This window comes from Protopterus annectens, chromosome 1.part0, assembly GCF_019279795.1.
Source record: "Protopterus annectens isolate FY-2018-M chromosome 1.part0, PAN1.0, whole genome shotgun sequence".
Lineage (NCBI taxonomy): Eukaryota > Metazoa > Chordata > Ceratodontiformes > Protopteridae > Protopterus > Protopterus annectens.
Genome location: NC_056725.1, coordinates 350,249,223 through 350,273,522, shown reverse-complemented (window position 1 = coordinate 350,273,522; position 24,300 = coordinate 350,249,223). Strand labels below are relative to the sequence as shown.

At 42.1% G+C, this 24,300-nt stretch overlaps 1 protein-coding gene across 1 annotated transcript in view; it reads left to right on the top strand.

Moving 5' to 3' along the window:
* The window catches only part of DMAC2 (distal membrane arm assembly component 2), a 654,694-nt gene that overhangs the window by 78,141 nt on the left and 552,253 nt on the right, over positions 1-24,300 (top strand). The window contains exon 3 of the mRNA XM_044060005.1: positions 20,931-21,011. Within this exon, the coding sequence (XP_043915940.1) occupies positions 20,931-21,011 (81 nt within the window). The remainder of the gene's footprint in view (positions 1-20,930; positions 21,012-24,300) is intronic.

Here is a 24,300-nt window from a genome sequence, read left to right as displayed (position 1 = left end):
CTGTAGCATAGACTAGATCCAGGCCTGCTGAATCTAGCTTTGTTTGTATAACTTGAGCACTAATCCAGGCATTCTTTAAAGTATTCAATTGTATTTCTTACTGCTTGGTAGTAACTTAATTAAAGTGTAGCTATCATTCAAAGTCTTTTGGATTAAGCACGTGGGCTTCAGACCAGTTGTTTTACATTAGGAAGGTTTGTGGCCTGCACTGTGGTGGTAGGACAGGCAGCTTACATCCTTCTAAGTAGGGAACTGCTGATTGAGGGCTCAGTGTCTGTTATTCTAAAAGTGTATTAGTTCTGGTTTAAGCACTTGGGCTTCAGGCCAGTTATTTTACATTAAGAAGGTTCGTGGTCTGCACTCTTGTGGGAGGAGAGGCTGGACTCTGGGAATTTCTGGTTAAAGGCTTATAGTGCCTGCATATTTGAACTGTTTCTTACTGAAATTGGTACACCTTGTTTGCTGTAGCATAGACTAGATCCAGGCCTGCTGAATCTAGCTTTGTTTGTATGCTTGTTGTTTGTTTGCTTGTTATTTCCCTGAAATGCTAATAACACCTAAAATTGATCACTAGTGATGTCTGCATTGCTTACTGTACTTATTTCCTTGTTTCACTTGAAAGAAAATTACTGTTTGCCGTTTTTGCATTTAAGTTACCTGGCACTTGCTCACTAAGTCAGCACTAAAAAATTAAAAGCACTACACCCTCACAAACTCCCCTTGAGTACCTTGTTCCCCATTGGCCCTTTTTTCAATTATAAAGGAATTCGCAATACTATTCTAGCATGTCCAAAGGTCAGTTGTCAATCTCCTCTCCGGTCCAGCTGGTGAATCTGGGAATCTTGAGGCAATGTTACAACTGCCTCATGTACACAGACAACCCTCTCCTCCTCCCAACAAATTCCAACACGTGTGAGAGATGCAACCATATAGCCAAACTGGAGGCTAAGCTCTCTCAACTCAGCACTGGCGTAACCAGTCAGGAGGAGAAGGAAACCACACTCACTACAATTCCAGTCTCACATAGACCTACCACGACAGCGAACCAAACACATAAACACACAAAAACTTACTCGGACGCTCTAAATAAAAATCTGCCTAAGCAGCAGAGACCTCCAAAGCAGACACCCAAGCAACCGCTACCCCAAAACAAAACACGTGCAACACATAGCTCACAAAGCCAGTGTGCCGAACAATCACTGCCCTTAAGGCTAAACAACACACCTGATACACTTGTCATAGGTGACTCTATCGTCAGGCACACTGACGTCCCGCTCACCAGGCTGAACAAGGAGAAGATCACGGTGAGCTGCCTGTCGGGTGCTAGGATCTGCCACATAACACAAGCACTCAGGTCACTCCAAGACAAGTACAAATATGACTCAGTCATTGTCCATGCTGGTGTGAATGACCTGAGACGTACCTCCCTGGACTACATGAAAAGAGACATAGAGGAGCTCTCTGAGCATGTAGCCCAGGCTGGTATGACCCTGACCTTAAGTAGCATCTTCCTTTCACCAAGAATGATGCCACAATATAAAGACAAGATGATCAATTTCAACAATTGGCTTAAGTATTGGTGTCATTCAAAGGGGATCCAGTGCCTGTCAGCCTGGGATGACATGCTCGACAAGCCACGATGCTTCACTAGGAACGGCTTGCACCTGTCACCCCTGGGCTTTCGGATATTGGCAAAGGCTCTTGCTACCCCCATGGTGCCTTTTTTAGGCAAGGCTCAAAAGACAAACCCACCTCCATAGGTATCACAAGGGATAAGAAACTAAGAGTAATGCTACTCAACGCCAGAAGTCTAAACCTCAAGATGCACGCACTCGAAACTCTCCTTAGCATGGAGAACATCGATATCTGTGCAGTAACAGAAACCTGGTTCAAGGCTCCCGAGAGCACCCCAGCACTACCAGGTTATACCTCATACCATGCTTTTCTGCCCCAAAACTTGGACCGTACCACAAAAGGAGGGGGGAGTATCAATATTCGTCAAAGATACCCACACCTCCAGGTTGGTGGCATAGCACGAAGCATCAGAGACTATCCATGTGCAGCTAACAGTGGGTAAAACTGCCTTCCAGTTTATAGCCTGCTACAGACCACCCTTCCAAACCCAGGAACCCCACTCGGCCTTCCTGAGAACACTGGAAAATATGAGGGTCTCTCCAAACACCATTATATTGGCCGACTTCAACTACCCAAACATAGACTGGGAGCATTACTCTAACTCCAACACCCTAGCCCAAAGGTTCCTAGAATTTATAAACTCAAATGCTATGGAACAACTTGTTACCACTCCCACAAGAGTGATCCTGGACCTGATCATCACCAACATGGGGACTCTATGTTCCAGACCAGAAGTGTATCCCTCACTGGTAAGATCAGACCATAAACTAATCTCACTGGATATTCACATCCCAACCCCACCCCCTGCCCAGAAAACCACAGTGAAAAACTTCTCTAAAGCAAATTTCGCACTCCTCAAAACCGAGGTGGAATCCTTCAAAGCCCCCGGGCCTGTGGAAAATACGGCCCAGACTGCAGAATCCTTTATAAACGCATTCTATTAACACCTTCAGGATTGCATGGATCATGCATCCCAAATAAAACCAAGACCCAATCCTCCAAAGGCAGATGTCCTGTCTGGTGGACCCCAGCCATAAACAAACTATACAATAGAAGGAGGAAGCTACTACATGACAGAGCAAAATCCCAAAAAGGGAAGGCATCTCTGATCAGTATTAGCAAAAAACTACGGGCACTCCTAAAATCGTCTAAGGCCAGCTTCGAGAGAAAAATTGCACAGGACACTAAGGATAATCACAAGGCTTTCTTTAGTTATGTTGGGAACCTGGGTGGGAATTTCCAGATATGCTCAGAATTAGTCCAAAATGACAAAAAATACACCGAACCCACAGACATTGCCAACATCCTAGCTGACAGGTTCAGCGCAAACCCCTCCCCCCCACCAAAAGGGCAAATATCTATCCCAGCAGAGTGCTGCCCCCCTGACATCTCAGATGCTCAGGTAAGAGCCGCCCTCTCCAAAGCAAAAAACACAGCATCAGTGGGACCAGACTGTGTACCGGGCTGCATCCTACATGAACTCCAAGAAGAACTAAACCCAAACATAAAACTACTGTTCAATCTCAGCCTTACTACAGTATGTACCCAGAGAGTGGCGTACAGCAACAGTGGTCCCTCTCCACAAAGGTGGTGCCTCATCGGATCCTGGAAACTATCGCCCCATAAGCCTGACTAGCTTGGTCTGTAAAGCTATGGAAAGGATCATCATGGACCTCATAAATAAAGATATTGGGCACCTACAGACACTGGATCCTACCCAGTTCAGCTTTGTTAAGGGCAGATCCTGCCTCTTAAACCTGGTCGATTTCTTTGAAACAGTCACCAAGGTCAGTGACGAGGGGAAGGTGGTCCACACAGTCTACCTGGACCTCGCAAAAGCCTTTGATACAGTACCCCACTCGGGCATTATAGATAAGCTCACCAGCTTAAATATAAACCCCTGTGTCACTAGATGGGTTGCAAACTGGCTCAAGGACAGAACCCACATGGTTAGAATTGCTGGAGCCATGTCAGACTCCAAACCAGTTACAAGTGGCGTCCCACAAGGCTCAGTCCTGGGACCTCTCTTGCTCGGTATATATTTCTCGGGAGGTACAGGCCAGCACGGAAGGACTGTGGCTGACCAAGTTTGCAGATGACTGCAAACTGGGCACCATAATCGAGACTCCAGCCGACACAAGCATCCTCCAAAAGGGCCTCATAGAAACAGACAACTGGTGCCAGAGCCATGGCCTCAAGCTAAACGCCAAAAAGTGTATAGTCATCCCCTTTGGCAAAAGCAAAGTGCCCACAAATTACCACATAGTTGGTAATCCATTAAGTACAGAAGAAGTAATTAGGGACCTGGGGACCCAAGTTGATAGCAATCTCTCATTTGACAACCACGTGACCAAAGTGGTTAGAAAAACATTTTATATAGCCCACCTAATCATGAAGGGATTCACATCTAGATCAGGGGAGGTCATCGTGCCTCTTTACTCATCCCTCATCAGGCCCATAATTGAGTACGATGCCCCTTTTGGGATGTACCTTACCAGACACCTGCAGCAACTGGAAAGACCCCAAAATTATCTCACCAAGAGGATCAAAGGGCTCAAACAGATGCCATATGCTGCCCGGTTAAAGAAACTCCAGCTCTACTCAGTGGCATACCACCTGCTCAGAGGCGATCTGTGCCTGAGGTATAAAGCCATGTCCAACCCGGAATTAATGGACATGCTGCATTTCAGAAAATCCAAATCCCATCGAGTTACATGCTCGAGAGACTTGAACCTCAGCAGTGAAATAAATAGGACATGCTGGAGGGACAGATTCATAACCCAGAGGCTCCCTTCACTCTGGAATCCAGTCCAGGTTAGGCAGAGTCCCTCATTGACTCCCTTCAAGAGGAATCTTGATGAGTGGATGGGAGATCGTAGGTTTACCCCGGGTATCACTTATGTGTCACTGTTAGACAGAGGCACAGTATACTAACCTCGAAAAAGGGCATAGCAAAATTAATTTAAAATGGGTGGCGAAAGCCAAGCACACTCTGGCTAGGCTTATAAATGCCCTAGGGCAGATAACCTAGTATGAACCTATGAACCTAAGAAAGAAACTGTTGCAAAAAAAGAGTAAAATCCCATGATTGGAGGAACTCCCTGATCAGCCTCAGTAAGAAGCTGCGATCCCTCATAAAATCCTCCAAAGCTAGTTATGAAAACAAAATCGCCACTGATTCTAAAGACAACCACAAAGCATTCTATAGCTATGTCAAGAATTTCAATGGCAACACTCAGATCTGTTCTGAGTTGCAGCACAATGGCACTAAATATACAGAACCAACTGATATTGCCAACATCCTGGCGGATAGGTTCTTTGCTAATTTTACCCCCCCCCTCTAAAGGGCCCATCTCTATACCGAAAGAATGCAAAGTTCCTGTAATCATGACTGCACAGGTAAAAACCTCACTCGCCAAAGCCAAGAACACAGCATCCATGGGACCTTACAACATCCCAGGCTGCCTTCTACACGAACTACAGAATGAACTGGCACCCCACCTAAGTACCATGTTCAGTCATAGCCTCACCTCAAGGTTTGTGCCAATTGAATGGCGCACTGCGATGGTAATCCCACTCCACAAAGGGGGAGCCACGACAGACCCCAGTAACTACCACCCCATTAGCCTGACGAGTCTGGTCTACAAGGCCAAGGAACATATCATCATGGAACTCATAAACAAAGACATTGGAGATCTCCAAACTCTGGACCCCACCCAGTTCGGTTTGTAAAAGGCAGATCATGTCTCGTAACCTGATAGACTTCTTTGAAGCAGTCACCAAAGCCATAGATGAGGGTAAGGTGGTTCACACCGCCTATTTAGATCTCGCCAAGGCATTCAGCACCATCCCCCACTCTGGAATTATAGATAAACTCACTAAACTAGGTATAAATCCTATAAATCCCTATGTCACAAGATGGGTTGCCAACTGGCATACTGACAGAACCCACACTGTGAAACTAGCAGCCTCCAAATCAGACTTCAGACCAGTGACAAGTGGAGTACCACAGAGTTCATTCCTGGGTCCTCCCCTGTTTGGTATCTACCTTTCTGAAGTACAGGCTAACACAGAAGGTCTTTGGCTAACTAAGTTCGCAGATGACTGCAAACTAGGATCCACAATCGAAACTCCTAACAGTGTGGACATCCTACAAAAGGGCCTCACTGAGACAGATGCCTGGTTTCAAAGCCATGGCCTCAAGTCCAGTGCCAAAACGTGCATTGTCATCCCCTTTGGTAAAAACTCTGTGCCCATGAACTACCACATAGGCGGTAGTCTACTTAACACTGAAAGTGTGATAAGAGACCTTGGGACACAGGTGGACAGTGGTCTATCTCATAATCACATTGCCACAGTGGTCAGGAAATCCTTCTGCTTGGCACACCTCATCACAAAAGGTTTCTCATCCAGAAAAAAAGAGGTAATTTTTCCCCTCTACTCATCACTCATTAGACCCATTAGACTACAACACCCCTTTTGGTATGTACCTCACAAGACATCTACAACAACTGGAAAGGCCACAGAAATACCTCACAAAGAGGATTACTGGCCTCACACAGATGCCCTACGCAGACTGTCTCAAATTACTTAAGCTTTACTCTGTCGCATATCGCCTACTCAGAGGCAATCTCTGCCTAACGTACAAAGCTATGTCAAATCCAGAACTGTTGGACATGCTCTACTTAAAGAAATCCCAATTCCTCCGAGCTACATGCTCTAGGGACCTAAACCTTGTCACCACAATAAACAGAACATGCTGGAGGGATAGATTCCTGTCCCAGAGACTTCCCATACTCTGGAACAAACTACCTATCTATGTCAAACAGAGCTCCTCATTAGCACTCTTCAAGAAGAATCTTGATGATTGGATGGGTAATAGGAAATTTACCGCTGGGATCACTTCTGTGGCTCTGCTTGACAGGGGACAGGAAAATAATTTTCTTGGGTGGCGAAAGCCTGGGTACCTTTTTGGCTAGACTTGTGTAGGCCCTAGGGCTAGTAGCCTAGTATCTACCTATGAACCATGTTAGAGGGTTGTGATCTGTCATTGCAGTGAATTTGCTTCCAGACAGATAAGGTTGAAGTTTCTGCAGTGCCCACACTATGGCTAGACATTCCTTTTGCTGCAGCTGCATAGCATTCTTCCCTGGGTTGGAGCCTACGACTGAGATAAACCACTGGGTGCTCTTCCCCCTCTGAAGAAATCTGGCTAAGTACAGCCCCCACCCATGGTTTGAAGCATCCACCTGTGCAACAAATTATTTGCTGTAATCTGAACTGGCTAACACAGGGGGTCCTCCCAAAGCTTCTTTAAGCTTCTGGAATGCCTGTTCACATGCTGGGGTCCACACTACCTTATTTGGCCTGTTCTTCCTCGTCAGGTCTGTGAAGGGAGCAGCTATGGTACTATAACTGGGGACGAACTTTCTGTAGTACCCTGCTCTCCCCAAAAATGCCCTCACCTGGTTTTTAGTAACCGGTGCCTTCCACTTTGGCAGGTTCTGGCCTTATCTTGCCACTCCCCACTCTATGTCCTAGGTAGGAGACCTCTGCCATACCCACCTGACATTTGCCTGGCTTAATGGTCAACCTGCCCTCTGTAGTCTGCCCAGCACCTCCCTAACATGCTGAAGGTGCTCTTGCCAGGAATGGCTGTAGATGGCAATATCATCTAGATGAGCAAGGGCAAATCCTCCTGCTCCTGCTAGGATATTATTCACCAGCCTCTGGAAAGTCGCTTTGGCATTCTTCATCCCAAAGGGCATCTTTGTGAACTCATACAAGCCAAAAGGAGTCACAAAGGCCGACTTCTCTCTAGCACTGGGAGTCAAGGGCACCTGCCAGTAACCCTTGGTAAGATTAATGGTTGTAAGATACTTAGCCCCACCCAGCTGCTTTAGGGCCTCATCTGTCCTAGGCATGGGGTAAGCATCCGACTCTGTGTGACTATTTAAGTTCCTGCAGTCCACACAGAACCTGGTGCTGCCATCCTTCTTTGGCACCACTGGGGAGGCCGAGGGACTGTTGGACTCTTGAACCACCCCTAGTTCCAACATCTCCTGTACCTCTTCCTTCAGAGTCTGTCTGACTCTCTCAGGCACCCTATAAGGGGCCTACCTAATAGGCCTTTGGGGTCCTGTATCCATCGGGTGCTGCACCAGGTAGGTGCACCCTGGTTTCCCAGTGAACATGTCCCCAAATTCCTGCAACACTGCTCGGATTTCTCGAACCTGGGTAGGGGATAGCTGCTGTGACATTGCTACCCCTTCCACTGAGGTGTCAGCCCGAGCCTCACTGAGGAGATCAGTCCCCAGATCTCCCTCAGACTCCTCCTGCAATCCACTGCAAATGCTCAGCACAGGGGCCATAGGGAGTATCATGGTAAGGTTTCATCGTATTAACATGGTACAATTTGTGCCCCTGCCATCTGCCTAGCACTTCCACCATGTAGTTAACATCACTTACCTTTCTTACCACCTTGTAGGGTCCCTCTCAAACTGCTTGCAGCTTGTTGTGTCTGACAGGAATCTTGAAGTTCACATTTTACAGTGTTTTCTTTCATTTAAGAAACAAGTTTGTATTTTATATTTATATTTACAAATGCCAGAATTATGTATCAAATTCTATTTGGCTAGGCTGGCAGCCTTCACCCTTCTCTACCAGTCTTCACACCATCATCTAAAATTCAACTCTGTATTTCCAGATATTTTTTAACAGCCTAGGTCCACCTGGAAAAGTGGGAGTTAAATATCATCAGATTCATTGGGTGTTTCACTGTAGCAGAACCCTAATGCACAGAAGGGATATAACTTGAAGAAACTGTCAAACTACAACCCCCCAGTCAACCTTCAAACCTATAAATAACCTCTTACTCTTACAAAAAAAAAAAAAACACTTTTTGGGCCCACAAATAAACTAAGAAAGTATTTCTCCAAAACCTTGGAACACCATAACCAAAGTCCTTCATCTTTTTACACCTAACATCCTTAACCCCTACCCTAACAAGTCACCCTTAGAAACTGTCGTTAAATTCATTTCTCATTTAATTTACTGTATAGCTAGCCTAGCTAACCACACCCAGAACTACCAAAAATCCAGTACTTATTCACTGCACACTCCTGTCTGTATAAACCTATTTTCACTTTAAAACCTGTTCCCATCTCCTAGATAAAATCCATACTGTATAAGCTTAAGTCCTGCTCACATTTGATCAACAGTCTAACAGTTGTATATCTAAAACTAGCTGCAGTTGTCGTTGCTTACCCAGTCTCGTGGGATCATAGGAGGTTACTAGGCTAATGGCCCTAGGGTCATAGGTTGGTACTAGGCTATGAGCCCTAGGGCCTATACAAGCCTAGCCATAACAATTTCCTGGCTATTTCTTCCCACGCTATTTACTTCCCTGGACCCTTGTCTAGCAGGGCAACTGACGTGATCCCCATGGGGTGAATTTCCTTTCTCCCATCCAATCGTCAAGGTTCCTTTTGAAGAGGGCCAAAGAGGCACTCTGCTTGACATGTATGGGCAATCTATTCCAGAGTCTGGGGAGTCTCTGGGTGAGGAACCTATCCCTCCAGCAGGTTTTGTTTATTGTGATGACAAGGTTTAGATCCCTGGAGCGTGTGGCTCTGAGGGATTAGGATTCCTTTAAGTGTAGCATGTCCAACAGCTCTGGGTTTGACATGGCCTTGTATGCCAAATAGAGATTGCCTCTGAGTAGACGATTTGCGACTGAGTAGGGCATCTGCTTTAGACCTGTGCTTCTTTTAGGGAGGTATTTCTGCGGCCTTTCCAGTTGTTGCAGATGTCTTGAGAGGTACATACCAAACGGGGCGTTGTATTCTATAATGGGTCTAATGAGGGATGAGTTCAGTGGGACAATGACTTCCTTTTTTCTGGATGAAAAGCCCTTAGTGATGAGGTGTGCCACATAGAAGGATTTCCTGACTATTGTGGCAATGTGGTTATCGAAGGTGAGACCACTGTCCACCTGTGTCCCTAAGTCTCTTATCACGCTTTCGGTGTTTAGTGTACTGCCACCTATATGGTAATTCACGGGTACATGATTTTAACCAAAGGGGATAACTAAACATTTCTTGGCATTGAGCTTGAGCCCATGGCTCTGGCACCAAGCATCTGTTTCTGTAAGGCCCTTTTGTAGAGTATCCACGTAATTTGGGGATTCAATAATGGCTCCCAGTTTGCAGTCATCTGCGAACTTTGTTAGCCAGTCCCTTAGTGTTGGCCTGTACTTCAGAGAAGTAGATGCCAAACAAGAGCGGTCCCAGGACTGAACCCTGAGGTACTCCACTTGTCACTTGTCTGGAGCTGGATTTGGAGTCCGCTACTTTTACAGTGTGGGTTCTATCAGTAAGCCAGTTAGCAACCCATTGGGTGACGTAGGGATTAATGCCCAGCTTAGTAAGTTTATCTATGATTCCAGAGTGGGGGATGGTGTCAAAGGCCTTGGCAAGGTCTAGATAGGTTGTGTGGACCACCTTACCCTTGTCCATGGCTCTGGAGACTGATTCGAAGAAGTCAGTCAGGTTCAGGAGACAAGATTGGCCCTTCACGAACTCAAACTGGGTGGGGTCTAGTGTTTGAAGGTTGCAAATGTCTTTGTTTATAAGTTCCATGATAATACGCTCCATGGCCTTGCAGATAAGGCTCGTCAGACTGATGGGACGGTAGTTTCCGGGATCCAAGGTAGATCCCTCCTTGTGGGGTGGGATAACTGTAGTTCTGCTCCACTCAGTGGGCACGAAACCTGAGGTGAGGCTATGATTAAACATGACACTTAGGTGAGGTGCCACTTCATATTGTAGTTCATGTAGTACACAGGCTGGGATGTCATCTGGTCCCATGGATGCTGTATTCTTAGCTTTGGAGAGTGCGTTTTTTACCTGTGTGACCGTTATTACCGGAATTTGGCAATCTTTCGGTATTGAGATGGGCCATTTAGGGGGTGAGAGGGGGGTGAAGTTGGCACTGAATCGATCTGCCAGGATATTGGCAAAATCCTTGGGATCAGTATATTTAATGCCATTCTGTTTTAGCTCAGAGCAGATCTGAGCATTGCCATTTAGATTCTTGACATAGTTATAGAATGCCTTGTGGTTGTCTTTGGAATCTTTGGCAGTTTTATTTTTGTAAGTAGCTTTGGAGGATTTTATGAGGGATCTCAGTTTCTTACTGAGGCTGGTAAGGGATTTTTTTGCATCCTGGGATTTTCCTCTTTTCTGCAAGTTTCTTCCTTTTATTGTAAAGTTTGTTTATGGCAGGTGACCACCAGATTGGCTTCCTTTTTTTGGATGAGAGCATCTTGGTTCTATTCGGGATGGCATGATTCATGCATGAGTGGATGTGCTCGTACAGTGCCTTAGTGTAGGATTCAGCAGTTGAACTTTTAGTTCTCGTCTGCATGGGTGTCATAAAGTTTGTCACTTCTGACTTGAGCAGCATGAAGTTGGCTTTGGAGAAGTTTTTTATGGAGGTTTCCTTACTGGGGGTGGGATGTGTATGTTAAGGGTGATTAGCTTATGGTCAGACCTGACTAATGAGGGGGTGACCATAGGTGTGGAGCATCGATTTCCCATGTTGGTAATGATCAGGTGTAGGATATTGGAGCCCCTGGTGGGACTATGGATTAGTTGATCCAGGGTAGTGGAATTTATGAATTCCAAGAACCGTTGGGCAAAGTTGTTGGCACATGAGTAGTTTTCCCAGTTAATGGCAGGGTAGTTAAAATCACCCAGTATTGGGGTGTTTGGTTCTATCTTAATATTTTCCAGTATGTTTAGAAAGGTGTAGTGAGAATCTTGGGTTATGTTGGGGGATCTGTAGCAAGCTACAATTTGGATTGCAGTCTTACCTAGTGTGAGTTGCACCTGGAGAATTTCAGTTGCATTGTGTTGGGCAACTAGCCTGGTGGTGTGAATATCCTTGGTGAATATTGACACTCCTCCACCTTTAGTGTTTCGGTCCTGGTTTGGTGGCCGAAAAGTGTGATAAGAGTTGTAGCCTGGTATTGCAGGGGTGCTCTCTGGAGCCTTGAACCAGGTCTCAGTTACTGCACAGATATCGATGTTCTCCATTTTTAGGAATGCCTCGAGAGAGTGCATTTTGAGGTTTAGACTTCTAGTATTGAGTAGCATTACCTTCAGATTTTGCATGCTTGTACATGTTACTGTGTTGGTTTTGTCCTTTGAACTTTGCCTAAAAAAGGCACTATAGGGGTGACGAGCCTTAGCCAGTAACCTGAATCCCAGGGGCGACAGGTGCAGACCATCTCTGGCAAAGCATCATGGTCTGTCGATCATGTCGTCCTAGGCAGACAGATACTGGATCCCCTTTGAATGACACCAGAAGCTTAGCCAATTGTTGAAGTCAATCACTTTGTCCTTGTATTGTGGTATCATTCTGGGCGAAGGCAGGATGATACTCTGGGCTAGGGTCATACCTGCCTGGGCCACATGATCCGAGAGCTATTCCATGTCTCTTTTCATGTAGTCCAGGGAGGTACATCTCAAGTCATTCACTCCAACATGGACAATGACAGAGTCATATTTGTACTTGTTATGGAGTGACTTGAGTGCATGCGTTATGTGGCGGATCCTGGCACCCGACAGGCAGCTGACTGTAATTCTCTCCTTGTTCAACCTGGTGAGTGGGACATCAGTGTGCTGGACTATAGAGTCACCTATGACTAAAGTGTTAGGTACGTTGTCTTGCCTTAGGTGCTGTTGCTGGGTGGCACACTGGTGTTGTGAACTATGTGACACTTTGGTTGTGATTGGTGTTTGTTTGCGTTTCAGCTTCAGAGGTCCTTCTTGCTTGGGCAGGTTGCAGTTAAGGGCCTCTGCATATGTGGATTTAGTGGTGCTATATGTGGGTGTTGGTGGTGTAGGTTTAGAAGGGCTATGTGTTACTTGAGGTGTAGTGTGGGTGTTAACCTTCTTCTCTTGACTGTCCAGCACAATCTTAGGTGGAGAGCGCTTTGCTTCCATTTTGGCTATGTAAGTGCATCTCTCACAGGTTGTAGTGTTGGGTGGTAGGAGTAGAGGGTTGTCTGTGTACATGAAGCAATTGCTGCATTTCCCCAGTATGCCCAGATTCACCAGGTGGACAGGAGAAATCACAGGAAGCTGACCCTTGGATATGCCTGGTTTGGTGCTTTATTTTTTTGTAAAGTACAGGAGCGGTTTTCCCTTTCCTTAGCAAGGTACTTTGCAATTATAAACAAACAAGCCTCAACTCCAAAAGAAACGAACCAGCGAAAAATGAACCAGTATTCCAAAAGCGCTCCAATACACAAACCACTTTATTAAATACAAGTCTTGAAGTGCGAAACATACACATACACTTTTCGTTACAGACGTAAAGCTAACTTCTTCAGAAGACAAATAAGTATAGTACATAAGGGTACTTAAATAGTAACCTTACATCCGGTTAATCAATCAATCAATCCAAAATAAATTAAATTAATTAAGAATGAATTAATTAGTTGGTAAACACAAGGAGGAGTCAGACTCTCTTAGTAAAGGAGTCACTATGATAAAACTTGTTTTAAAAGGTATATATAAAAAATATATGTAAAACGCAAACTGGAATTAGAATATAAGTTAAAACAACTAAACTCAGTAATAAAATATTACAACCATTTATTCATAACCACAATAGCACAAACGGGACTAGAATTGAGGTACTATATATATATATATATATATATATATATATATATATATATATATATATATATATATCTATATATATATATATATTATGAACTATATTAGTTCATAATAAATGACAATTCTACAAAACATTAATAAGTAATTTATTATGAACTAATATAGTTCTTTTAGCCTTTATATTAAAAGCTAAGAAATTAATGTTAATGATGTCTCGAACCATCGTGATTCATACTTTATATACACATAGATATATTTTAGTTTATACCTTATAGTGCGCATTTATTTATTTACTACCTTTTATTTATTTGAGGTACTTCTTATTCATTCGAGGTTCCTTTGTTCTGCGACAGATTGTGCTCTTTCTACCTCAATTCTAGTCCCGTTTGTGCTATTGTGGTTATGAATAAATGGTTGTAATATTTTATTACTGAGCTTAGTTGTTTTAACTTATATTCTAATTCCAGTTTGCGTTTTACATATATTTTTATATATACCTTTTAAAACAAGTTTTATCATAGTGACTCCTTTACTAAGAGAGTCTGACTCCTCCTTGTGCTTACCAACTAATTAATTCATTCTTAATTAATTTAATTTATTTTGGATTGATTGATTGATCAACTGGATGTAAGGTTACTATTTAAGTACCCTTATGTACTATACTTATTTGTCTTCTGAAGAAGTTAGCTTTACGTCTGTAACGAGAAGTGTATGTGTATGTTTCGCACTTCGAGACTTGTATTTAATAAAGTGGTTTGTGTATTGGAGCGCTTTTGGAATACTGGTTCATTTTTCGCTGGTTCGTTTACTTTGCAGTTATAGGCTGTTTAGTGCCTACTATTAATTTCTCCTTATTAACAAGGAGAGTTGGGTGCTTGTATCAGTTTAAGGCTTCCTAGTGCTTTCCAGCAGGTATCAGAGAAAATGCTAGTCACAGGGATGCTTAAAGGTAAGATGAAAAGAAAATGCACACTGCAGTGTGCACTAGAGAAGTTAGATGTGAAAGTAGGTGACTTAAGTTTTACCTGTTTAAAAAGTTAAGGTTTAGTGCAGAGTTACTATTTTTAAAACAGCAAGCTGGATTGAAAGGGGTGGTCACTTTTGTATTCTGTTACTATGGAATACAGTAGGATGGCCAATAAATTTAAATAGTTGAAGGGGATGGATTTCAAAAATGATGACTTTGTGATTACTCACACAAGCCAGTGAAAGTAGAGAGGAAATGAGATATATGGTCAGATTAACATAAGAGGCAGACAACTAGAAAGACAGTGGTATTTAACAAGACAACTGTAACTGGGTGGGAGGGCAGGAAAAAAAATCTTACTGACTCAGAAGAGACAGAGCTGTGGTCTCTTTTGAAGTTTTAATATACTGTTAAAGCAGAATGCAAGTAAAACTAAAGAAAACAAACCACAGTATTCATTATATAAAAAGGCAATAAAGTAATACAAAAAATAAAAGCAAACTAACCTTTCCTTCACAGCAAAGTGTAGCAGAGTCTGGATGAGCCTTTCTGGTAAAGCTCTGAAATGTTTTATTTTACCCCTTAAATAGAAGGTTTAGTTCTTAGCTCCACCCCCTCAGTTCACAAATGATTAACCTTAAGTGACCTCTTCTATCTTATGAATGAGTCTTTAATTGATCAGTTCTAATTTCTGCCTGACTCGGAAGAGACAGAGCTGTGGTCTCTTTTGAAGTTTTAATATGCTGTTAAAGCAGAATGCAAGTAAAGCACAAGGCAAAGAAAACAAACCACAGTATTCAAAATACAAAAAGGCAATAAAGTAATACAAAATACAAAAAATAAAAGCAAACTAACCTTTCCTTCACAGCAAAGTGTAGCAGAGTCTGGATGAGCCTTTCTGGCTCTCCTTACAATCCTAGGCAAGAGTTTATCCCCAAAAGAAACCTCAGTCAGCACCTGCCTCCTCTGTCATTGAGGGAGACAGGTGGAACCCCTGGAACAAATTTATGACTTGCCATCCACTCATCAAGGTTATGCTTGAAGAGGCTTAGTGAGATGCTCTGTTTGACATGTATGGGAAGTCTATTTCAGAGACTGGGCAGCCTGTGAGAGGCAAACCTTTCTCTCCAGCAGGTTTTTTTGATGTTTCATATTAGATTCAGGCCTTCTGAGTGGGTAGTGCGTGAGGAGTTAGACTTGTGGATATGGAGCATCTCTAGTAGGGCAGGGTCCAAGATTGCCTTGTAAGCGAGACACAAATCACCCCTGAGCAATCTGTATGGTATTGAGTAGAGTGATAGTGATTTGAGCTTGTCTGTCTGCATAGGACAGGTGTTGTAGGTCATGTATTCTCCTTGTGAGGTATTTCAGTGGCCTTTCCAGTTGGTGCAGATGTTTGAAGAGTCTCCATCTTAATCAACAGATCCATTCAAGAATCTCAAGTTCCAGCTCTCTAGAAAAAAAACCTCTATACCATTCCACTTCACAAAGATGGTAACAAATCTGATCATTTCAGTTTAAGATGTATTGCAATAGTATCATCCCTCTCGGAAATACTTGAGAATTGAATCCATGAACTACTAGATTATCTGCTCCATTAAAATCTATTAACTCCTATTCAACATGGCTTTTACCTAAACCATACCATAGCAACTGCCATAGTCTCCTTCAGACACTGTCATTAAAGCTTTATCTACCCTCTTTCTGGATCTCTCCAAAGTCTTTGACATAGTTTCTCATTCCAAACTTCTCTCTAAAATGTTTGCTCTTGGTCTGTCCAATACTAGTTTCCCTTCCTTCCAGTTAATACTGGAGTTCCTCAAGGTTCTGTACTTGGACTTCTCTTCAGCATCTTTATTAATAAAAAGTATTCATCCTACTTTCAGGCTACACTCATACAATATGCCGATGACTCCACTATTATGTCTTCATCGGACAGTCTACCCCATCTTCAATCTGTCACTTAAAAATCCTACAACTCATTTAAAACTAGCTTAGCAAAAAACAATTTCTCCTACTCTCGCTTCCCCCAAAAATCTACTTGTATTTCTCTCAGAATTTCAACCTCACCTAAAACGTCCTTCACAATAAAATTTCTTAACAATGCTATAATTTAAGTTGTACCATATACTGAGGTCTTAGATGTGACAAAAGACAAGCCAATAAAAATTGACCTACACCTACAAAGTTGCATAAAGAAAACACACAAAAAACATTGTATGCTCTACAGATAAAAGGTTTCTTACCAATGCTACCTTGCAAATGCTTAACTCCTTCCTACTGTGCTTTATGCCTCTCCAATCTTAACCAATATACAAACCACATAAGAACAAAAACTTAGTTTTGCTGTAATAAGGTAGCCAGATTTGCTGCTGATTAAACATTTAACTCTCACCCATACCCACTTACCTCTAAAATCACTCATCTGGCTTGATTTGCCTCATCATCTCGTACTCCAGTCAGTTTCTCTTTGCACATAAATAATCTGTAAATCTTTTTCCTGCCCAGCTACCGCAACCATTCTCAAACATTACCTTCCCTGTAGTTCCCTTCACTCCTGTGACCAACAATTTCCTTGAAATCTACATACCAAAAAATTAATTGCCCATAGCCTATACTATAACTTAGTGGCCGTACACTGGAATAAAATTCCCACTATCATAAGATCGATACCAAATAGTCACATGTTCAAAAAATTAATAAGACAAGTTCTCTGGAACTCCTGGCTCTGTACCTGTCTCCACCTGGGCTGATCTTCTCCACTAATTTAACTTCTCTTGCCTTTTACTCTTAGTGTTCTCTACCTTTTCCCCTAATCCACCTCCTCTCTTCTAGCCCCCCTTCACCCATCTCTCTGCCTCCAGTGCAGCCACACTCTTACAGTAATCTATATCTCATTACTGTTTTCAGTTCTCAATTTATTAAATCTTTGTTTCATCATCCGCTGTCACTAACCTACCTATGCTACTACTATCAGATCCTTTTCTTAAACTTCTCTTAACTTGTATTTTTCACTTCAACTGCACTCATTTCTTGTATGTCTTCTTCCTTTTAATCTATCCAAACCTGTACTATCCTAATCTCATAAGTACATTTTTTATTGCCAATCTTTCAGAAAGAAATGGATTGGCTGTAGAAAATTTTGTAAATAGTTATTACCTATTTTATTTTTACAGCATGTGTTATTTTAATGTGTTAGTCAGAATGAAGCTGCACACTTTCTTCATCCTTTCTGATTCCTCCATTCTTTGATTGACCATGTGGTGTTGGAGGAACAGCTGACAATCTTGGGTCAGCACTGACTAGGAGGCAGTAAAAACTGTTGTACTAGGGAAACAATGAAGATGGTCCTTTTGAAGTAGGAGGTTCACATCTAATTCCATTTTTTAGTTGTATGAAGTATTTTATAAAAGTCATAATTGAAACTGTCACTATGGCTTGTAGAGGGCTTATGGATGACATTAAATGACTTGATAAATTTTTGCTGGTGTGTCATTGTTTTGGATTTGCAAAGGAGTATTTTGTACTTTGCTTTGAGTGATTGCTACTTTCAGTACAAGATAATGACATTTGGCATTTTGTTCACACCTGGTGCAGGGGCTGAGCCCTGACTCTGCTTTGTTTGAAGTTATTTGGATTCACCATTAACTGCTGGAAGTCCTCCTTGCTTTCTTTTGTATTGCACTCCCTTTATCGTGTATAATTCTAAACACTGTCTAGACTCGCAGGGGTGGGCAAACTTTTTGATTCGTGGGCCACATTGAGTTCTAACATTTGACAAAGGGGCCGGAACAGGAGCAGATAGATGGCATGCTTTGAAAACATCACCTCATTGGGAGAAAAATACACATCTTGGGATATGGAGAAAACATGTGCTTTAATTTCCAATGAAAATGAAGAAAAGCATTACAATAAAATCTCTGACTTCGAAATGAGCCTTTGCTATTTTGAATGAAAGCATAAAACTGGCCTTGGTACTTGACTCTTGAATGGCAGTTTGACGGTGAAAAAAATTTTGCTGAGCCTTCAAATTAGCTGCCACCTTCTCAGCAGCAGCTTCCCGTTCTTTTGTTGAGAGCTTGCTAGCATAATTAGTGTGCTTTGTGGCAAAGTGATGGCTAATATTATACTCTTTAAAAACCTCCACAGTTTCTTGGCATATCAGGCAAACAGCAGATGATCGGTGTTCAGTGAAAAAATATTTAGTTGTCCACTCCTTATTGAACACTTGACATTCTCTGTCCACTTTCCTTTTCTTGGGTCCGCTCATCTTCATGGAGGGACGGTGGGTCAAAGGGTAAAGTGCAAACGTGGAGTAATAGGCCTACGCTTCACCTCAACAAAGCCAATATATCTAGAGTGCGTCATCTAGTGAGGAAACATCAGAATTGCAGGGGAAATAAAACATTAACAAGGTTAATTTATTAAATTTTTTCAAGTTTGGCGGGCCGAATCAAAACGTTTAATGGGCCGCATGTGGCCCCCAGGCCGTAGTTTGCCCATGCCTGGTCTAGAGTCATGTATTTCTGTCTTTAAAGGGGGAGACGGGGCTGTTGGATCTAGCTTCCTGAGTCACATTACTTAGGTAGTTCCAGGCCCACTTTATGTTGTGTCCTCTGGGGCTCATGGCAGTGACATTATTCACAACTCTACTTGCCTGCTTCCATTTCCAGTGGCTGCAGAAATATCAGTCTTTCTCATATCTTATTGTTTTGGATGCCCTGGTGATGTTCCTTAGTACTGTGCATTTCAGTCCGTTACTTGGAGATGGGTTTCAGTATCAGCCCCTCCCCCAATTTCTAGTGCATTCTCATTAGGTAAAACTACAAAGGGGTGAGGGGCCTTGTTTAGGATTGCTGTAAGCAAGGCCATGGAAGTGCATTGGGAAAACACAATTCACATTATTTTCTCATGTTGAGGGCTGTGTTTCTTGCATGTCAGGCTCTGGAAGAACTCCTAAAGCCTGAGCATAAACTTGTGATATGGAACAGCTGTGCACTAGCATGGTATCTGAACAAGTGGATGGGGTCCTGATTCTCTGCCCACTCCCTTAACAAATCAGTCTGTGTTTCGGAATAACTGCTGGCAATATGACATGGCTTGTTAATATCCTGGCCGAGAGAAATTTCCTAGTGAGCATACTGAATCACAGTTTGTGCACCCTCCATTCTCCATCCAGACAAATGCAGCTATACCCAAAATCATCATCTTCGGTCACTGACAGTGGAGTGTATTCTCTGTAACTGATGGGAGGAATGTTCCTCTCTCCAGGCCTCTAGCCCCCCCAAATACCTCATCTTCTGGAAATGTTCTGCACAGAAGATTTAAAGCTGATTTTCATCACAGATTTTGGACTCTGTACAGGTTACCCACCCCAAATGTTGAGGGCTATGGAATGAATGCCACTTCTAAATGAATGTTTGGCTGCAGTAGTACATGTGAAGCTACTGGATCACCACTAAAAGATTTTGGATTTTTTTTTTGGAAGTTGCTAGCAAGACTTGTAGTTAAAATGCCTCCAGTGCCAAGTAGAAAAGGTTCTGTATCTAGGCTGTGAAAGAGGTTTTGGAAATTGCCAACCATGTTTTCAGGTTAAGATGTTACCGGTGCCAGATAGTCTTCAAGTTTCCAAACATAATGGAGAAATTTACTATCTTCTTCCTATACAGTCTGTTGAGCTCCACGTTTGCTTGGACAAATATTTGATTCAGACCTTGGTTTGTGTGCTGTTAGGATACATGCTTGAACCGTATTGGTCATAGCCCAGTGGAAGACAAGACTGTGGCACAGAGGATGTTTCATCTGTGATATCCAGTGAATAATCTTTTTTTTATTGATTCAGACTCAAACAGCTTGATAAACCAAACTTTTGCATCTACTTTTTAGTTGTCTGGTTTTGTCAGCTTCAGATCTGTGCCCTGAAAGATGCTTTCTGTTGGCCAGCATCTGCGTTTAGTATTATTTTTTATTTTTTACTCTAGATTCTTATGTACAAAAAGCTTTGCACAGTGTTCCAGACTCTGTGTGTGATTGTGTGTGTGTGTGTGTGTGTGTGTGTGTGTGTGTGTGTGTGTCTCTGTCTGTCCACTCTGTTTAACTTTGTCTGTCTAAATGAATTCTCATTTCTTCATTAAGATGATATCTGAACTGCTGCTTTGCCAGATGGCCATGATCTGTCTCCCAGTATTTTTTTATGGAAGCAGAAAATGGAGGGGTGATTATCCTTTTACTCTGGATATTCACTCTTTGTTGTGGCCTGATTAAACCCACTAGACATCAGCTTGTTTACAGGTGTCACCCTGCAACACTGTCTGGTTAAGTGACATGCCAATGGTCACACAGCGGGCACATTGATGGTGAGGGAGTCAGACCCAAGACTGAAGGATAAACCTCATTAACAGCCCACTACTTTAAGTCTCTGTACTAAATTGTCATATCAGCTTATTTAGCTGTAATTTACTTGTTAGTCTGATACTGCAGTGAAGGGAGAAGATAATGTACAGCAAAAAAAAAAAAAAAAAAACGTGATGGAGCATTGTTGTCTATGTAAAAAGGTGATAAATGACTTCCAGTTTGTATGACTACACAGTGTCTATTGTATATCCACTTAATGTGCATTCATCCTTATGTTCCAGGTATTATGGCTATACCAAAAAACGTTATGGGGATTACATTGCTGCAGCCTATTATATTCTCTCACAGAATGGTGGAGTAAGGCAAGTACATTTTATTTATTTGTTTTGATAACATTCAGTGCCCTTTGTACATGTCTGATACCTGTTTGCAGGGATAATATTTTATTTTTTTTTTTATTTAACATTTGTTGACCGGGAATGTCCGACTAGGTTCCACAGAGCCTGTTTTCAGCAGAGGCCCGGGGAGAAACGCTCCAGATGCATGTCTTTGGAATGTGTACCATAAAAATAAGTTGGAAGGAATAAGTTGGAAGGAAGCCTTTAGTTTTATGAGACTTGCATGATTTTCTGGTGTATATTGTGGTAGTTAAACCCGGGCTAAAATAATGCAGTATATTCACAGATTTTGCTTGAAGTACTGCACTATGTTATCATATTATAAGCATAATTTAAAACTATTTATTTATTCGACATTTGTTAACTGGGTTGGTCCAGCTGAGCCATAAGCCCATTTTCAGAGGAGACCTGATGAGAAGAGCTCCATAGTTATGTTAAAGTGCAGTTTAAAGTATCCATAAATAACATTAATTACCTTTTAGTCTTGAGTCAAGAGTAACTCTTCAGGATGTGCAAAACATTTTCTTTTTTATTTAAATTCACATACATCAATGCTGGGAGACTATCTTTCCAATTTAATAATCAGTCTCTCCGAGCAGCAAAAATACACAGTTCTTATTTGCTTTTCTTATCAGTATCATGCATGCAGAATACTGACGTTGGCCAGTAGGATTTCTGCAGACCCTCGTGCTTTTTGCTTAGTGCTGCACGTGAACACTCAACAATCATGTTTTTATTAACTATAATGTTTTAGAAAAACACAAGCCATCTAACTTGTTAATCAGTCTTGTTTCCTCACCTTGAATGTTTCAGTACCAGTAACATTCTAACTCCCCAACATTCCTTGTAACTACCCATCCCAGCCTGGGAAGGTCAGAGCTTACATATATTGTGTTCTTTCTTGATTTTAGAAACCAGTCTTTGTAACATCCGTAACCCCTTCAGCACTTTCTTTACATTCAGTCATCTGTTAATACACTTCCAGCATGATTTTAGAATGCAGTTGTGAAACACTCAGCACTACAGTAAGTATTTGTGGTTTGCATAACTGTTCTTCTTTCGGCTTTTCTCGGTTAGGGGTCACCACAGCGGAACTCCGGTCCACTAATGATTGGCAGTAGATTTTTATGGTGCCGCGGTGCCAGCTCAATGCCCAACCTTCAACGAAGGCACGCCCATTCACGCATGTCTTTAGAACGCCACGTCGACACCCAAACTTCAACGAAGGCACGCTTATTCATGCATGTCTTTCAAACGCCACTTGACCACGAGGAGGACATGCAGACTCCACACAGAAGGCGCTCCAGCCGAGAATCGAACGGGAGAACTTCTTGCTATGAGGCGACAATGCTACCGCTGCACCACCGCAGCTTTATGCATCTATATTATATATCATTTTCAATATGAACAAATGTTAAATTCATTAAAAATATTTGTAAAGAAATTGTAAATTAATATGCATTTTGTGTAGAATAATCATGAGAGATGCATGTTTCTCTAACAGTTATACAAACTAAAAAGTATTAGTTTCATAAAAAGTTATAATTACACAAACCAGAAATCATATAGTAATCAATACATTTGAAAGGTGAAACTACAATAGTCTAAAAAATGTATGGTAGAATATGATAAGTAGATAGTAGATTAAGCAGGCATTTCAGTATTAATATAAAAGATATTTGAGTAAACGTTAAAGTAGAACATAAAATATATATATTTACATGGATTATTGTAGCCTTGTTAGAAGAGTTGGAAGAACAGTATAGTTAAATTAGAGAAAGAGCAGAGTATGTAATACTCAGAAAGAAAATAATGGAGGAAAGATATGTGGAGGATTAGGTAGGGTGATGACAGAGGCAGGACCTTGTGTTAAGTAGGTAGTATTTTAGCTATTTTTTGAAGTGTTTTAGATGGATTATAGATTCTAAGTATTAGGGGAATTTGTTCCAGGCCTGGGATGCTTTGTATTTGTATAGTAGTTTTCCAGTGTTTTTGTTTGGGCTGTAGATATCAAGGAGTTGTTAATTGGAGTATGGAGAGGACGACTGGTGGGTACAGTAGGATACAAGAGAGAGGGAGGGGCAGGATGTAAGTTTGTGCAGACTAGAATGTGTAATTTGGAATTGTGACGGTTGGAGTTGTTGGGGGAATTCTAGCCATTAATGTGTGTTTAGAGCATGGCAGTGGTGAGAGTTGTTAGGTAGGTTTGTAACAAATCTGGCTATTTTGTTGTATGTTTGTTCTAGCTTAGATAATTAGATTAGATATTTGTAAAGTTTGGGCTGCTTAGAGTAGGCAGTAGAGTAGGAGGAATGCTTGAGCCAGTTAGAGTTTAGTGCCTGAAGTGAGGAATTTCTTATTTCTGTACGGTAATTTTAGTTTTTGGTGTTTTTTTAATACTCTGTTTGATATGTAGGTTGAATTTTAATTCATCATCGATAATAGTACCTAAAAGCTTAGTGTGAGCTTCTGCTTTAATGATGGTGTTGTTAAGGGATGAGATGACAAAGGTTGGTTTATGCTGAGACAGAAGTCAAGGAAGGAAAAGAAGTTTAGTTTTTTTTTTGGATTTAAGATGAGCTGATTATCAGAGAGCCATCTTTCAATGGACAGGAAAGAGTTTTGTTTGAGTTTGCGAAGCTGAGAGATATTGTTGGAGATGGAGTTGACCATAGAATCATCTGCATATTGAATAAGAGAGGACTGGTTGCAAGATGTATAGAGGTTATTGGTAAAGATATTGAACAGAAGGAGGCCCAGGATAGAGCCCTTGGGGACTCCAGATTTGATGGGTAGGAAGGAGGAGCAGGATGTGTGCCATCTGATTGATTGTAGCCTATTGGAGAGGTAATTAGCAAACCAACCAAGAGAGGGCCCAGTGAGATTGAGATCAGACAGTTTAGATAGAAGTAACGAGTGTGATACAGTGTCAAAGGGTTTGGAGAGGTCAAGGAAAAGACAGGATATAAGTTGATTATTATCTCTAGCATCGGCTACAGTGTGGGTAAAAGATAGCAATGCGGTAAGCAGTACTGTGGTTTGGTCTGTGTTGAGTGGGAGTTAGCAGATTTTCTTAGGTTCATAGGTTGATACTAGGCTATCTGCCCAAGGGCATTTCTAAGCCTAGCCAGAGTGTGTTTGGCTTTTGCCACCCTTTTAGATTAGTAGACTGTGCCTTTGAATAGTAGGTCACAGAAGATAGCCATTTTAAGGTTAGTTTACTGTGCCTCTGTCTAGCAGGGACACAGGAGAG